This window comes from Molothrus aeneus, chromosome 9 (assembly GCF_037042795.1).
Source record: "Molothrus aeneus isolate 106 chromosome 9, BPBGC_Maene_1.0, whole genome shotgun sequence".
Classification (NCBI taxonomy): domain Eukaryota; kingdom Metazoa; phylum Chordata; class Aves; order Passeriformes; family Icteridae; genus Molothrus; species Molothrus aeneus.
This window is the reverse complement of record NC_089654.1, coordinates 11894400-11912761: the sequence shown is the minus strand read 5'-3', so window position 1 is coordinate 11912761 and position 18362 is coordinate 11894400. Positions and strand designations below refer to the sequence as shown.

General features: G+C 38.5%; 1 protein-coding gene across 1 annotated transcript in view; it reads right to left on the bottom strand.

The window, feature by feature from the left end:
• AK5 (adenylate kinase 5) overlaps positions 1-18140 on the bottom strand; it is an 82682-nt gene extending 64542 nt beyond the window's left edge. Inside the window, exons 1-5 of the mRNA XM_066555938.1 lie at positions 17816-18140; positions 15932-16118; positions 14782-14949; positions 9132-9301; positions 8899-9012 (exon numbers count right to left, since the gene is read on the bottom strand). Of these exons, the coding sequence (XP_066412035.1) occupies positions 8899-9012; positions 9132-9301; positions 14782-14949; positions 15932-16118; positions 17816-17875 (699 nt within the window). The 5' untranslated portion in view covers positions 17876-18140. The remainder of the gene's footprint in view (positions 1-8898; positions 9013-9131; positions 9302-14781; positions 14950-15931; positions 16119-17815) is intronic.
• Between the last annotated feature and the right edge of the window lie 222 nt (positions 18141-18362).

Genomic DNA, 18362 nt, shown 5'->3' with positions numbered 1-18362 from the left:
AAAAACAAAATCCCTTCTAAGCTGTGTTTCTGTCACTTGAGAGAATAAAACATGAAGTATGGTCTGGCCTTTTTTACTGTCAGGCTGAGTACAAAAAGGTTCTTAGGAAGTCAAAAGAAACCAATGCAACTTCTCCAGCCTGAGGTGGTGGTCATTAGCCTTTACAAACGAGGCTGCTGACAGAGTAGCATATGGATATGCAGAAGCTGAAGGTGGTGAAAAAGCAGAGCCATATTCAAACAGTAAAGGACAGTTTGAAAATCAGCACTAGCAAGAAAGATGGTGGCCTCTTTATCATTACAGAAAATGGAAAAGGATTTAAATGAAAATCAAATTATTTTTTACACACATTGTAGATGATTGGAGACACAAACTACAGGAGATAATAGTTCTGGTAATTATTTATGAGTATCTATTAGATTTTGAAACAATTAACCTTATAACCTGTTTTTTTAAAATAATTTCCAGTGGGAAAGAAGCTCTATCCTACTTTTATCACATGTAACTCAACATCAACAAAACCAGAGTAACTTTCCCTTCCCTTTTCAGACTATCGTAAACAGAGTTAGTCTGTTCATGGAATGAATTAATTATGAAAGTTAATTTTACTACCACAGAATAGCTTTAAGGCACATAATTATTCACATGAAACACTCTGAAAGTAAGTTTCTGTGTAAGACTTTCATGCAATATGGACATTATTAAAAGTAGCTTGGTTAAATTAAGGTTGTTTCACTAGTAATAGAAAAATAATGAGGAATTTAGAAATTCAAAAAGCATACAGTACTAAAAAACCCCAAATTATGACACAGATAGGTTTCAAAAGAAAACGCTACATATTTCAAAGCCTGTTAGTCATGGAACACTGTCTGATGAAAGGGAATGGCTGATGTACCTTGCAGCAGACTGAGCACAGAGACATCTCAAGTCCCTGTGTGGATATCCAGCTGATTGAAGCTTCCTAACATACATTACACAGGGATTCAGAAATTACAGCTGGCAATCAGGGATCTACTAAAGTGGAGGACAAAAGGAGTTTATACAAGTGAGTAGTTTTATTCAGTACTTCCATTTCTGTGTATCCTAATAATAGTTGCAGGAAGATGGTAAGAAATCTTCAGATGTTCCAAGCCTTGGCTGGCTTCACTTTCAATGCTCAGCACTTCAGGACAGCAACCACTCAGGCTGTGAAGTGACACCAGACCTCCCCAAATGCAGGGCTGGAGCTTTTGTGCTCCACAAGACTTCACATACAGCATCAAATCTTACAGAGAGTACCTAAGATAAAGAGACCACTCATGAAATTATCAGCCCTGAAGGGTCTCCTTCTGTCTCACACAAACATGAGACAAACATTACCACAATCAATCTCAATTCTCTAAAGAAACTTCCCACAGGAAGGGAAGGATCCGAGTGCCACCATGGCTCCATCGGGTGTGCAAGTTCTCGTCTGCTTTTAGTTCCCACAAACTGCACTGGCTGCAGAAGTCACTTACTGTTTAAGAAAACAGGAAAACACACCCTGGGCACAGTGGGCTTAATTTCTTTCTTTTTTTTTTCTAATTGTACGATGAGGATAATAACAAGGTATGACTTGGACAATTCATTAATTAGATTTAATTATCTCCTTTTGCTTTTGAAAATGGAAAGTTCTCTACAGAATTTGAGTACTGTTGTTGTTCTCTATTTTTTTACAACAGCAATAATACAAAAGACACTATCACAGGTACTAATATTACCTTTTTTCTGCACTGTGGGTTTTTTAATCTGAAATACACTTCACTCACAGAAATAAAATATCAATGAAAACAATGCTTTAAAATCTGCAGATCAAGAAACCTAGTTTCAAATGAAGTATTATCAAAAAGATTTTTTGGAGTGTAAAAAAAAGTAATTCAAGCATATTTGAGGTAGGAAGTCAAAACAGAATCTGATTACAGATGTCTCTATGAATTCAACTTTTACCTGCAGAATATGCATCTTTATCATCAGGAAGTAGTTGATGACCATGTAAGAAACACAAGGTGCACAAAAGGGTAACATTTGTCCTCTATGCACAGGCATACAGACCTAATAGCACTTAATATTATTATTTCTCCTACATGCATTTACAACATTCAGGATACACCCTTGAAATGCTATTGATATTTCACTCCTGTTTTCATGAACCACTTTGCTTCCACTTACCTCAACTGTATCTGCCTGCAAGACATGCTTATAAATACTTCTAGCTGCAATGTAACAGAGTAGAGTGAATATATGGACATCTGGGATTACTTCTCTAGAAACATATCTATTCTTCTATGTAAATATGAGTATAAATTGCTTTTTTTCTAACAAAAGAGAAGGGGTTTTATGATTCACTTGAAAACAAACCCATTTTTCAAACTCACAACTGTTTTTGAGTGTTATGGCTAGGGAATAAGTTTTGTTCTGAGACTCAGCTCACAGAAAAGTTGTCCAGAACCAACACAGACAGAAGAGCTGGGTTCCTTCCTGATGATTTCCCCCAGTATACACATCCTGTGCTCAAGGCAGAGGGTTTTATTCATGTCCAGCAATGCATGTGAGGTAGCACTGTGGGGCTCAGGGAAGGGAATTTGACTACTTACTAACTGGAACTCAGCTGAAGGGAGAATCTTTGCCTATGGGAACAGACAGGTTTCTGGTTATTCATTTTAAATGAGATGAAGAGCATATGGCATCAACTCAGAATAAAACTGGTGGGTACATCCTCTCATTTTTTAGACTCATATTTACTAGTAAGTAAATCCTACTCTCTGTGAGTCTGAATCTCCTTCCTAAACTGGAACCAGGAGTAAATTGAGAGTAATTCTATGCAAGTTGATGGTGTTATTGACATTAAGCAGTATAAGTGGAAAGATGCTCTCTTTTCTCTGGGGATATTTTCTACATCTCCTCTTGTTAGTGAGAATAGTGTGGTTGTTTGCTAGAAATTAGATGATTACACTCTCTCTCATTATTCCTTGTTAGGCAAAAGATGAAAATGCTCTGTTTCTTAATTCCTGGTATGTTCTACCAGATACTCCTGAGAAAACTGACAGCTCATGAACAATTGCCATTAATTTAACAGTGCATTTTATTCTTGTTGGTAAAGGTTACTAGCAAGCTGGTTTATGTCCTTTGTATGTGTGCTCTCCCTTGTAATTACTTATTTGCTTTTTATAGTTCCATCTTTGCTGGGTTATTAGACCGTTTGCATAGTTTTTTCCTTGGTTTAGAAATGCAAAATCATGAATCATGTTGTCAAATAATGAATCCTGCTGATAGAATCTTTTTCTGGTAGCTTCTTTTGAACCATATTCATACTGCCCAGAAAATAAATTTCCAGCAAATTGCCTGCAGTATGTAAATTGGGCAGATTGGTGTCTTTGGGAACAAGTGATTCAGCTTTCCACCTGTGTCAGGCAGCTAACTAATAAAAAATCCCTATCTGTTAACACAAATGCTAGTGATACTAAGAAAGGACTCTGAAGCAGACCTCTGCTTCAGAACTGCTCAGCAGGCACCTCAATCCACTCTGAACTCAGGTCCTGTCCTGAGGACCAGCAATGGATGAGCTCTCCTTTGTCCACTCTGACTAGCAGAGAAGAGTCCTTGCCCAGAAAATCTGGAAAACCAAGGCCTAGGGTTGCTCACCCAGCAGAAAACTGAACCACTGCTTGTCTTTCTCTGGAGAGTGCTCCAGCTTCCAGGGGGAGAAGAGGAGAATGGTAAGATCATTGCACAGGCCTCCTGGTCAGGCTTGGCTTAAAGAGAGCAATGTAAGATTCACAGGGAAAAGACAGTGAACAAAGGGACCACAGCAGAGCAGACTGCTCATGTGGCAGTCCTCCCACTCCTCACACAGATCTCTGGGTACATATTCAGTAGGGGATTGTACCTGGATCAGTGAAGTAGAGATCAGGGAGAAGGCAGATAGAAGTTTAGGGGGAGAAGGAATAAAGAAGACACATTTGCCATGATACAGAAAAAATATCTTTACCAGACCTATTGCAAAAAACAGGTCCTTTCCCCTTAAGAAGCTTCTCAACAAGGTTGTATCCACCTCCCTGGTTGCTCTGGAGGCCACACTCTTGGCCAGGAACAGCAGTTTTCTGTGAGAAGCTCTTTGCACAGCTGGAGCTTGGCAGTCAGACCCTCAGGCAGCTGCCACACTCACCTGTGTCAAACCTGGAGGGCACTGCAGGCATCGCTTCTGCCTGGAGGTCTGAGTGTCAGCCTTGGAGGAACAGGACTGCTCTCCTCAGCCTCTGAGAGTCCCCAGGCATTTCTCACCATCCTATATTGTGCCACAGTTAGTTCCACTTTATCATACTTATTCTCATAATAATTTTCCTAAAGAACATACCTGAGACTTAAATTAACTCAGATTACAGCCAAGATGAGCAGTTATTCACTGGAGGCATATGCATTTATGAATATTCCTAAGAGCATTTTAAACAAAGAATTGGATAAAATTTATTGTCTCTGTTTATTATTTAAATTAAGATTTTACTCAAATATAGTCTTGTCACCTAGGCCATATAAGACAAAACATATTTTTTTTAATAATTTCTGCAAAAATAGTTTTCCTCTTTTTTCAAGCAATTGAATTACATTCATTTATGAACATTCATTGGTTCTAATACCTGTTCTACATTTATTTCACTATTAACAAAAATTACAGTGAGTATATTTTAAGCAAACTACATCTGTACTTACTCTATTGATACTAACAAAGAGGGAAGTTACATATGAATGACTGGAAGTAGTGGAAAAAAACAAACCAAAGCAATAATTGAAATTAACTGTAAAATACAGTTAATTGTTTCTCCTGGGAAGGATAAAAACCATGTGAGAGATTACACAGAAAGTCAAACTGGAATTTCTTGACAAGCCGTTGGAGTTCAATACACCAGTCAGAGGCATTTTATTGCAGCATTGCAGGACAGAAGATATCTAACATGCTTCAGCATGCTGGGACTGCAGGTGACTTGCTGAATTTCAAGATGACAGGTTAATGGTAAATAAACCATTTTCTCCTTGGCATTTTCAAGTGTGTCCTTGAAACCTAAACACCTTTCTGCTATTTCCACTCAGCAGAGATCATGGATACCTATGAAATTTGTGGTTTAGGACAGCTTTATGCCTAGGCTCAAACTGAAAGTCTAAATACACCAGTATTAAATCTGCACTGCTATGCAGAAGGAGTTCAAACTGAGAAAAATATAGAAAGTATCATATTTTTAAAAGGAATATATAAAATGGAAGTCCTGCTTGGTTTTAAGACATTAAAATTCATGTTTTCATTTTTCCCTTCAACTGTGACTGCTTGGAACTTCATAGCTTTATTAAAAGTACCCCTATCAAAAGTATTGGCAGTATCGACTCTGCTCTTTGGAAATAAGAAATGAGAGGGTCAGGACTTGGCAACAATCCCAGACTTCCAATAAGAGGAATTTACTTATTAAACTGAAAGAGAAAAATACAGGGCTTACTTCAACTTGGTTAAAAAGTTCAAAGAAAACTGAGATAAATTCAAAGAATACTGCAGTGCTCATGGCTGAATTCTTCCAGGCTGCAGGAAGGCTGCAATGAGCAGCTGAGCATTCAGAAATGGAGCTGGTGTAAGTGACCAGAATGGCCAATGTGCTGCTGGCTGGTAAGCACTGCTGAAACTCTGAAAACATCACTGATGCCATCTTAAAAACTTCTTTGCTGCTCAAAAAACATGGATGACAGGAGCAGTGTTATTAACAAAACTCAGTTGGAAAGAAGGGGAGAAAAGCTTAAATTCAAATATAAAATTCCTCTGATGTGTAAAGTGCTTTCTAATGCACTTTTTCCAGACTGACATTGCTGCATGGAAGCAGTGTTTTACTTCTGATTTCTAGATCTGAACAGAAAGAGAAATACTGTGTGTGCTGCAAATGATACATTGCTTTATTTTAGGCACTTTAGTCACTGAGATGCAACGTGTTTTAATACAATTCTGCCTAGCAACATGTTGAGAACTTACTGTCCACATGAGAGTCTGGCAACATAATAAGGAAGAAATCATCATCTTTTAGCTATACCTATGTATGGGAATGTTAGCATAAGTTGGTTTGCTTTGACTAGTTTACTAAAAATAACATTTTTTTCCCAGAGAAAAGTTCAGCTTCTGGATTAGTCAAAGGGATAAAAATGTGCTGGTAGTACCAAGAGCAATTGCAAGTGAAGTTTAACAAGCAGTTGTTATCATGATGCATTTCTATAACAGAATGTTATGCAGGACAGGTACTGTAACTACAGCTCAGACATACATGTATCCATTTGATTTTTCCACAAGATGAAGAGATATGAAAGCCTAATGTCAAGTTTTAGTAACAGCTCTGTGAGCCATAAGACTGAAGGAAGTAATTTAGCATAAATTATTTGTTACATTAAAGATGACTGCAAACACAGCAGAGTTAGATTTTACATGCCCTTTCAAGAGAAACCAGGCACCTCAGTTGTCCTTTTCCTTTTCTGCACAATTCACTTTTGGTATTACTACCTATATTCTTGGAGTTTGTGTTCGTGTAAACAATGGTAAAGAATTCATATGTGTCACATAAATTTTTCTCCTGTTTTCAGGTACATAAGCATTTGAGACATAATGGTCTCAAAGGGACCATATGTAGGAATAAGTATTTGCTGATGACAAAGCTAGTGATAGCAATAAGAATTAATTCTTTTTCAAAACTACTTATCAACAGATCTCAGTGTTCTACAGGGAATGTCTTTGTAAGAATGTGGCACAGGTACAATTTGCATTTTGTGGGATTTCACCATTTTCTTCAAAGGATGTTCCATTGCTTAGTAGATCTAATTAAAATTGTCTTACTAGTTAATCAAAACTTTCTTTGCTGAAATTTCTCACTTTGTCACTTTCGGCTAATGAGAGCAATTCTTCTACACAGTGCTAGAAAGAAAGCTGTAACATTTCTCAGCTGTGGAAAACCCCCTACTATCTCTAATTGCAGACCTAGACAAATTATCACAACAGTTAATTACTGAATTCTCCACAACTCAATTGCACTTCCTATTGAGGAACCTCTGAGTGCCTGGAAAATGTTTGCATGCTTCATGTCAATTACCTGACATGCCATGGGTGACTGTGAGCCTGCAAAGGATGATCAGTACCATAACTGCTGATAGTCCCTTTTCCTTAACACAAAACCTTCCTACCAAGGTGTGTAGCATCAGGGCTTACTAAGCAGAGAATTTTAAAGAAACAAGTATATTTTATTTCTTTAAAATATAAATCCGAGATAAAGCACTGAATATATCTCACTGGAGATGTTGATAAAGGATTGAATGTTGAAATATATATAGCTTTTGTACATTTATTTCCATGGCCTCACATATGCTCATATTACAGGTTAACTGCAAAGAAAGATGGAAATGAGGGAGTCTGAACAGACAGCCTATGGTCCTGTAAAAAGCCTGGAATTCCTTCTTTCCTATACTTTTTTAGAACAGGTAAGATTGAAAGGTGTCCCTATATGAAGTGCTCCTGGACTTTTTGAAAGACTTAGTGGTTTATCTTTCAGGTAGAATCAGGCTTTGAGGAGTCTGATTTACAAATCCCAATTGACTGGGAAAGAAGGAACTCTCTGTGACTACAATCAAGTGTTATTTAACTGGTTTTCCTTTCCTTAATTTGTCTAGGATACTTAATTCCTCTCACTTCCTCCAGTTTCATATCCCCCATTCTTTCATCAAAAACAGCATCAGCATAAAATTATGCCCCCAAGAAATGCTCTTAACACTATCACACTGGACAAAAAAAAAAGACACAAGGAAATGATCATTAAGTCTACATTTCTGCTGTTTAACTTCTAAAATAGTCAATCTTTCCTTTTGTTAATTATAAGGAGATAGAGCTGGCAGTCACTGCTATTTCCTGTAATAACTATTTTGTCTGTTTCCTTTAATTTCCTCAATTCAGTTTTCTAAATTTTGCCCAGAATAATACCTTATAAAGCACATTAATGAAATGCCTCATTAGCTGCTTTGTTTTGTTACTTCTGCCTTGGTAATGCCACTAAGAATTCTAAGTACAGAAACAGCAGTAGACCAGCAATTGTGAAAGACTTTGAAACATTCTGCATGTAGGCACTCTAAGAATTTAGCTCTGAAACTGCAACCTCTTCTTGTGACCATAACTGTTATTTTAGCAGCACTTGATCAGAAAATGACATCAGCTGTTTGTTTTTCCACTGAATTAAAGTATTTTTAGATTAGTTTAAAATACACACGTGAAAACAACATGTCAATAGTACTCAGGAATACAGTTTTAGCTGACTAAACCTTGGAATTGTAGTTTAGAATAACCACAATGACCTTATTTTGTTTAAAAAAGCACACTTTCTGGTTTACAAAAGCTTGCAGAGCATGGGTAGTTTTAGCCTTTTTTTAATTCATCTTTTCAATGCCCTGTAGTAAACTCGACACTAAAAGCACTGCGCATGTGAAGACATGCATTGCTTTAAGTATGTCTCTCTAAATGGAGATTATGTTGAACAAATAGATATGGAAATGTAATATTTTTCCACTTTCTAATTCATTAAGATACAGAAAATATCCACTGTTAGATTTCAGGTGTTTTTCTTCTTCATCTTGAGAGGACTTTCATTACAAGACAAAAGGCTTGGATTCTTCCTTGTATTATCACATTGTCTTTTTACAAAATAGTTTGTCTTCAGACAACAGAGCATAACATAACATAAATCTTTTGTCAACCTGTAATTATGTACTTGCAAAGATTTCAAAAGCAATGCTTTTTATTGGAATCTGACTGATTATTTCAAGAAACTTAACTGTTGTAGAGATGTGTAAGTTATTTTAAGAATAAAAACAATCTCTTACTTGGTCCTCAAAGGAGATTGCCTGGGCAACATCTCTGGGAAATCCATCAATCACTATCCCCTCTTCATCAGGGATCTGCATTAATCTCTGCTTTATCTCAGTGATGGTTGTTTCCTTTCACAGAGAAAATAAGTTAGTTATTTAAAATCATAAAGGAACTTTTCTTGATAGTGCACATTACTACAAGATGTATTAACCCTTGAAAGTAAATATGAACATAGGAAATGCTGTACCTGAGGAGCCAGTTCTCCAGTAGTAATTATTTTGGCAATTAGGCTCCATTTTCTATTGCTGCTTGTGCTGTGGATTTTCTTCCTTAACAATTCACCAACTGATATGTAGTTAAATCCATAACGTTCTGCTATTTTCAGACTCTGTGTCCCTTTACCACTTCCTGGGCCACCTAGTGTGAATCATAAGCAAAACATTAAATTAACCTTTCATCAGAAGTACCCAATCACAGGTGAAATCTTTTCTATTGGCATCAATTTACCAAGCATTATTAGAGTAAACCTCACAGTGGCATGACCTGTTACCAACCATATGTCTCATCTACTGGATCATAAACATAACAGTTTGTAAAATGAAATTTTCAGAAAGAATACAAATCCACTTGCAAAATAAAAATAAGTCCTCTTTGAGGTTGTCCTCCATTCCTGGAATGGAGTTTTTCTTGATCCACAGTAGAGAAGCAGACAAATGAACTATTCCCTTCTTAAGCTCTATGAATCCAGAGACAGAGTCAGATAGTCTGAAGTGCATTCATGTCAGAAAGAATCATACTTGGTTAAATAAGCCAATTAAATCAGTGAACTAGTCATTAAATGAAACTAATAAAATCTGCTCCTAAATGTGTTTGCAAGAGTTTCTGAGGTTTTCTTATTTTAAAATTAAAAAAAAACATCATCTGAGATGTTTCCATAGTGATTTGGTATAAGGACTTTTATTGAACCATGCAATACCAGCTTTTGGTATTGATGCTTGAAGCATCTGACAGAGAAGAAATTAGGTTCAGCTTGCTAGACAACTTGAAGAATAAAGAGACCCTTCAATATATACAGCCCAGGCAGAAAGGGTATCAAAATCACTGAAAACAGCTACGTTACATAGCAGGGGAATCTGCAGGGAAGGTGAGCTGGACAGCAGCAGCAAGAATGCATGTAAAACAATCAGAACATGTCTGAATTAAAAGGACATGTTATGATGTGATAAGCAGAAAATCTGGAATTCAATATTTAAAACTAAGAAATTGTTTTTATAAAAATAAATATTTATGTGTAGAAAAATGTATGGTACTAAAGAGTATAACAAAGCAAACCAACACCAAATGTTTTGATAATAATACCAATCCTAAGTAGCTATATTTTCGGGGATTCTTTGTGAGAACACTGAATTTTATTTCAACAGAAAAAGAATCAAGATTTATAAAAAATATAATTTTTTATTAATTTAAAAAATACAGCAATGCAATGAAAGTAAATCTGAATACACTGAGCTTCTTGTTAGTAATCATGTAACTCTTTTTATATTGTCTATATTATTCCCATAAATAGCTTTTAAGCATTTTTATAACCAATAGAGTTCTGGCTGCAGGATAAGCTTTACAGCATTTGTACATGTATGCTTAGGGCAGTCTCTGTAACCAGGCTCCAAGCTGCACCCCAATATCACTGTCACAGAGCTTTCATTGTCACCAGCAGTCACTTGGAGCCCTCTGTGCCCCAATGCTGTGATGCTGATGCTGCACCTGCCCTTTGGAACAAAGACCAGGAGCCATTTCAAGAGTGCACAGAGAATTGTGCCTGTTGTTATCATGTTCCCATACCCTGCCCACAGTTTAGTTATGCCCCTGGGGAAAAAAAATGGCTTTATCATTATCCAATTAGTTTAAATGATGTTTCTACAAGCATTTATCTGTAACATCCAACTAGACAACACAGCTTCAGACGTTCATAAAACACACATGTAAAAAAATGAAAGAAAAACTGCAGCTTATATAGTAAGATCACAACTGAAGAATCTTTTCTCTCATTCAGTTCACTTGGTGTTTCTGTTGTAAAAACAAACATAAGTTTTTCTCTTCTTTCAGCAGATTACAGCTACCTAGGTTCTACAGCTGTTCTTCCATTTCAGTAATTCCAGGTGATCTAGATGGGTTTAGTTTTTCAGCTTGGACTCTCTCCTTCATAGACAGCTTAGCTATCTATCCTCTTAGAATAAAGAATGTTCTCCTTCTGTAGGTACACAAGCATCTGATACAGTAGGAATCATCTTGTGCACTGAAGTGGCTATAAAGCACTTCTGCTCCAGTTCCCCCTGCTCCCTTTTATGCTCAGCCTTCCCCATGAAAAATGCATTTCACTGAACCTTACAAGTTTGAAACAGACGTGTTGCACCCAGCAACAATAAAAATGCAAAACATAGGTAATGTGCAGAAAATGAAAAACTGGAAACAAGGAAAATAGTGCTTGTGTTCCAACACAGATACAAAAGGTGGCAGAAAACCAGAACTGATACCAGATAAAACATCAGTCTGTAATGGTACAAAATAGCTAAAAAAACCTCATGTTTGAAACAAGTCTTGTTTCAAACCATGTTTGAAACAAGACTTCACACTTCTGTTAGGGAGAGCTTTGTTTTGCCAGTAAAGAGAAACCAAAAAAACAAAACAAAACAAAACAAAAGTGTAGCTCAGCACTTCTGTTCTTTCAATCTGAATTGCAATCAGAAAATAGCTAATAAAGTGTTTGGTTTAATATTCATAAACTTCCAACACATTTTGTTTCTATCAATCCAAACACATCCCAAACACATAATCCAAATCAATCCAAACACATAATATCAAGATGGTATTATCTGTTTACAATCTGAGGGGAAACATTCAGGTAACAAAATAACGGAAAAGTGATAGGACAAAATTACTTCCCACAGCAGATCATAATTTATCATACTATTTATCTATTCCTGACTCTTTGATAATTCACACTGAGAAACTGTTCACAAGAAAGAAAAAATCAAATCCCTTTTTCTTTTGTTCTTTTTACTTATTCTGAGGTAGATTACTCAAGGAAAGTATGATTATTTTACATATTTCTAGAAGATGTCTAGACTAAGGAACACTTGTTGCATCAAAACAAGTTGTTGTTTCCTAACAGGTTTCAAGTAAAGATTTGTGTGCCCAAAAAGTGTTATTAAAGCAATTGTTTTAATCTAATTTTGTCCATTATTTCAATTTTGCATATATTGATGCAAATTCAGAATTAATTCAACTAAGAATAAAATTTCTGAAAATACTTCTTCCTTTAAAATCTGACTGTGGACTAGATTTAACAAACCAATAGGCAGCTGCCTGCTGACAGCACTTTATTTGATCTAGCCCTTACACTTTGATGTCAAAAGGAAGGTGTATTCTTTTAATATTAAGTAATATATTGAAGAAAGTGTGGCTTAAAAACATACCCAACTAAGGTGCTAATGACACCAGATAATTAATATTTTAAGATCTCTAAATTCAAGCTATACTAACAGTACAAATTTGTTTCTTAAAAGTATATTAGGAAGCACATTTTTAAACACAATCTCATTTACTAGTTTTATAATACCTAAGAAAGATAATTTTTCCATTGATTCAGATGAGTGCCCTCCTGACTGGTTCCATCTGATTTTTCTGAAATCTAGTCATATGCTCACTATGTAGCTTTATAGCTTTATCTTTCACCAGAGGCTTCTTGTGCAAACCCAGAAAAAGAACAAAGTGCCCACCTCTATAAGTGAGTTCTCTTCAGCCCTGGAGCTACCTGGTTCATTATAAGGATGATAGATTTCATAAAGCAAAGAAGTTGTAAAAATCTTTATGAAAGCATTAAAAAGATCTCGAGCTAATGCATTAATAAAGAAAAGTTCACCAAATATGTGAAGCAGAAGACAGGTCCTTAACTTAATTTCTGTCCCTAACAGTGACTGGGACCAGCACCACCTGAGCAAGGCAGGATGATTAGTTATCTCTAATTAGACAGAAATACATTACTTCACTGATTTTTTTTTTTGTTGGCATTAGATGCAAACTGAAAACATGCAACACATTTTTTGTGTCCAATATCTCTTGAAATGAACGGTATACTTTTTTTTTCTCTTTTATTCAGTTACTTTTTCCAACATGTGTTTTTATGTGCTTTCTCAATAGAAAGTTGAATTTGGGAGAAATTGTCTTGATACTGTACAAAAATGGACAATAGCTGCTAAGCTACATAGAGTATTGTGTTTCTATCAGATCACACTGTAATAGATTCAGAGAAACTCAGTGGGAATATAAACCTGAAATAGCCTTTGTGGAATGTTTACAACGTTCCCTATATAAATGGGAGAAAAGAAAAGCTCTGTAAAATCCATGGTCGGCTCACTGCATGCTGGTGTTCAAGGATTTCACTTCAAATACACCCGCACTCAGTTCCAGAGGTGAAAGCCGATCTCCTTTATCTCACTTAAATCAAACCTTCATTCATCACTCTCCTGCAATTGAGCTACATAGATTTCAATGCATTAAGAGCCTTCTGTGGTCACTGAAAAGGAGCCAGTTATTCTCCTTTATGAAAAGGAAATGTAACTAATTAATTAAGACAAAAGAAAGGTATGTTATTCTCCACCTAATTGCAATCTTCACATTTCAGCAATACATAGAGAGATTTTCATATTGAAATCTGTAACCCTGAAACAAAAGATTAAGAAAATTCAAATGCCTTGAGCAATTGCTTTGGCATACCACAGATACTTAAAAAAATGCCTGGTCTTCTGTTTCCAATCTATTCCAATATCTTGTTTCTGAGAGCTGCTGGATGCAGAGCCTAGAGGACATGCTGTTCCTAGAGTTTCCATTCTGTAGTACAGAGAAGGCATTTCTGTTCCCTTTTATTATACTACATATATTCTCTGTTATGGAAGCAGTATCTCTCCTTATTATGAATAAAGCTTTATACAATAAATATGTAATTCTCCATCACTGGGCACCTGTGCTGTAACTCTTTAAGCCATCCAGAGAATCAGGTAATTAGGCCTGGTAGTAACATTTCTAAAGACAACTACCTAGCTGATAAGGAAACTGATGCAAAGAACTTAAATTCATGAACAGAAAAAAATATTGATTTACACTTAACCTGCAGCTATTTTTAATAACCTATGCTTATCTGAGGCTGGAAAGTATGAGCTGCTTAGAAAGAACACTAAACAGCTCACAAGAGAGAACTCTGGGAGAGAGCACAATTAACTAATGTGAACTGAGTGCTCGCTCTCTGTGAAGCTGGAACAGGATTCATTTGCCAAATGGGCCTGAGGATTAATTTACCAATGCAATGAACTAATGACAGTGTCACTCCAACTGGGCATACCAATCATTTGACAAGGGTCTAAGTATAGAGGACAACAGTTCTCTATCACCTTTTTGAGCTGGCTTACACAATATTTTAAAATACCCCATTTCTGCGATCAGCTTTGAGTACATCCAAGTGTTTTAGTTCAATCCTGAGCATGATTTGGAAGAACACTTTGATTCACATGGTGCTGCTGCCTTGAAATGCATGAACCAGGTTTAGATAAGATGAAATCAAAGTGGCAGATGTGCTCATAAGCAAATCATGAGCTCTCCAGCTGCTAAGAGGCATCCAGTTTACATAGCACGAGTGCAGGAGCTTGCTGTGACCCCTAAACTTCTTACAGTGGGAATGCCATGTCCAGCACTAACAATTTCACACTCTTAATTGACCTGCACCACTTGCTACAGCAGATGGAAAAAATGTATTTAAATTCATATAAGCATTCAATGTATTTGCAGTACAAATCAAAAGGCAAAGCAGCAGTGATAAAATCTTGTCAAAATGACTGCCTTCATACCTATGACAAGGATAATTTTTGGTCGAGGTCTTGCAGGGTCAAACACATCGTACTCCTCAATTAGCTCAGCAGTTTCAGAAAGGTCAGTGTCACTTTCTATGGAGAACTGTTGGATCGGAGGCAGCCGGTCGTAGCGTCGGTAGGGGAAGTTAGAGTTATCAGGCATCACTGTAAAATAGTAAGATAAACTGGGAATTGTGGAAATAGGCAGAAAACTCAAAATCTGTTCTGTAGGCAGATTTAAACAAGTATCATACATAAAGTATAAATATCTCATAATTTTATATTGTGTTTGCTGTTGCTATATTAAATATTTTTGACCTCTAAATAACCAATTTATTAAATCACAACCACCCAGAGTCAGTTTTCTCTCGTGTACGTTTTCAAGCACACCAGGTTTTCTATGAACATCTGCCCGTAGCACCCAGAGTTCAGCAGGGGCCTCTGAGAAGAAAAGCTTTATATTGTGCAGATAACCTCTACTATTAAGCAGGACTCTTTTAGTGATACATGTTGTACACAGAGATAGAGACAGTATTCTTGCTGATTATCTTCATGAAATGTTGGATGGCAAGGAAAAATAACTATGGCAACTGAAAGATGAGCTAATTACTCTTTGTTAACATTACAAATAAAATAATTACAGGTATTGGTACGACATCTGCTTAGATTTTATGAGATGCACTTTTTTTCTAAGAGTTTATAATTTATATTTTATTTAGTAAATTAGCATGTGGCTCCAATGTAAACTAGAAAAGCACATAATGTAACTGCACTGAAGTTGGTGTGTATGTCATCCATAGGGACCAATTGAAAACACAAGCCAAGTTCACTGGGTCATATCTGCCCCATCTTTGCAAATGTTTTCGGTAGGATACAAGAAATCCCTCCACTGATGTGTTAAACATTTACTCAGCAAACATCCATCATTTGGCTGGAAAGTGATCACAATTTCCTCTCCTGCCTAGCATCCATTACGGCAGGAGAAAAACAAGTGCCAAAAAGCAAGGAAACAGAATTCTTGACTCCTTTGCCTACAGATAATCAGATTGAGGCATAATCTGCTATAAAAGTATAAAACAATTCAGTTGTGGATGTAAAACCATACACAGTTGAAGAAATAGAATAATTTTAAAATTTAATACATTACCATTCCTGAAAAACGACCTCCGGGATTGTCCTCCATTGAGTGGAGGCAGGGTCTTCTTTTCTGGGCTGACAAAAGTGTCCCATTTCACTTTTTCTGGCCCTCCAAGCTCTTTTACTTTCTGCAAACAGCTTTCCAAATATTCAATTGGGTCATCAGGTTTGTAACACATTAATCCATTCAACAGACTCTGCAATGTAAGATCAGAAACACAGACTGTAATGATAGATGCCAGGGAAAACCAAGCACCTTTACTTTGTCTTTTACTTTGCACACAGAAACACCACATCCCTTCATATTCAGACTCTCTATTGCAATTCAATGCATAAAAGCAAGGCCTGCAAAAAATCAGATTATTTTGGTTTGCCAATATCATAAAAATTACTAGGAAAGGAAGCTCATGGCTATGTCTTTATAGTGTCTGTTTGCACTAAAATAAAACCCGAAAATACCAAAAAATCCCTCTACATTTTTCTTAGAACTGTCACTGGCAAGTATACACAGAGCAATGTGCAAGCTAGAGAGCCCCAAAATTTACATATCCTTTGTAGTCTTTGACATCACTAAAATGTATCTTTTCCTTAAAGACCACTGCACCTACAAGTATCTCATCCATATTCTTGTCAACACTTACACAAGCAATGAAAAGAGGATTTTAAAAAATCATGAGAAATACTCAAATATCACCTTGATCAGTATCTGGAAAAATACCCCCCAACCCCAAAATTCATAGGTGCTTTCTGAGTTAATTGATCACACATTTCAAACCATTAGCAATCTCCTTTCTACAGTATTAATTCTTCACTCCTCGTACTCATGAGCCTTGTGGGGGGTGTGAAAGAAAGACTGCCAGGCCCTCTTCTGACACATTTCCTTGACAAAGTGATACATAAGTCATCATCTCACCTCTCCACGAGACTGCTGCATCCAACCTTCCCTTAACAATGCATGTCTTTCAGGATGATTTCTGTTCTTTTTGCTTTTCCTAATTTTTGTGTGAATAAACTTGAGGGTCATAGTTGGTATTAACAGAAAACATAAATAGCTCCAATTCAGGATTTGATCAGTTGCTATCTACAGTTTATACAGTAATTGTTATTTACACAGATTTGAGCTTATAAAATAAGATACCATTTCTATGTATCCATGCCCTTACTATAGTACTCAACAGATCACAGCAACTAACAGTGTATTTTTGCAGAAGACATGCACCAATTTTTTTAAATCAGTAGCTCAAGCTTTGAGCTTCAACAGAAAACCAGTTTTGTCTGCATCTGTTGTTAAACCATTCACATTCTGTGTAATTAAAACATTAGCATTCGCCGTGTCCTGCAATTTTCAAAATATATAGAAAGACATCTAGCTTCAAGCACAGGCAAGGGAAAATACATATGTGTGTATGTTATATACAGATGACAGGATGTCTGATCCGGGAGGGAAAAAAAATCCACATTGCACACAGAAGTAATTATCAGCCATTAGCAGCAGGTAACTTGTGGGGAGCTAAACAACACCTCACTAAACATTTGCGGCTCTTTTGTTCCCCCCGACCGAGGAAAGATGCCCCTCGCCCGCATTCCTCGGCGCTCCTTTGCCCTGCGGACGCCCAAGTTCGCTCCCCGCCGGCGGCGGAGTGCGGGCGGCGGCGGCCGCGGCGGGCGGAGGGCGCGGCCGCGGGGGCTCCGCGGAGGGCGGCGGGCAGCGCTGCCCCGGCCCCGGCCCCGCGCCGCCAGCGCCCACCCGGCCCGGGCTGCGCTCCCCGCGCAGGCTGCGCGACCCTCCGGCCGCTCCGTCCTTCCAGCCACCTTCAGCCCTGCCCGCCGCGGGGTCCCAGCGCGGAGCATCCCCCGACGGGGCGGAAAACGCCTCCCCCTGCGCCTCGCCTACCTCGAAAAGCTGCGGGATCTCCCTGCGGGCCAGATACTCCTTCGCCTCGCCGGCGCTCATTCCGCCACCGGGGCCGGGGGCGCCGGCGGGGCGGGTGGGTAGCCCGAGCCCCGCGCTCGGCTCGGCGCGGCGGTGCAATGCGGGAGCCTCGGCGAGGCTTCCGCGGGCGGAGGGAGGCAGGAGGGAGGCAGCCGCCGGCCTCCCGTGCCCGCTGCTCGGAGGGAGCGAGAGAGAGAGCACGTTTTCCCCCGGCGGGGAGCGAGAGCGTGCGCAGGCTGCCGGGGAAAGTTTCGGGGGGTGCCCGCGGTGAGGCGCCGGGCGGAGGCGGCGGGGGGCTGTGCCTGGCGCCGAGCCGCGGGCAGGCTGCCCCGGCAGCGAGCGGACCCGCTCCGCCGGCTGCGCGGGGAGCGGCGGCGGCAAGGGCTGGGCACCGGGGGAGCGCAGGGGTGCTGGGAGCCTCCCGCGGTAACGCGGTCCCTGCCCTTGGCACGGTGTTCGGGCGTCTCGAGGAGGGAGACGTTTCATACACTTTGGGCTGGCAAAAAGC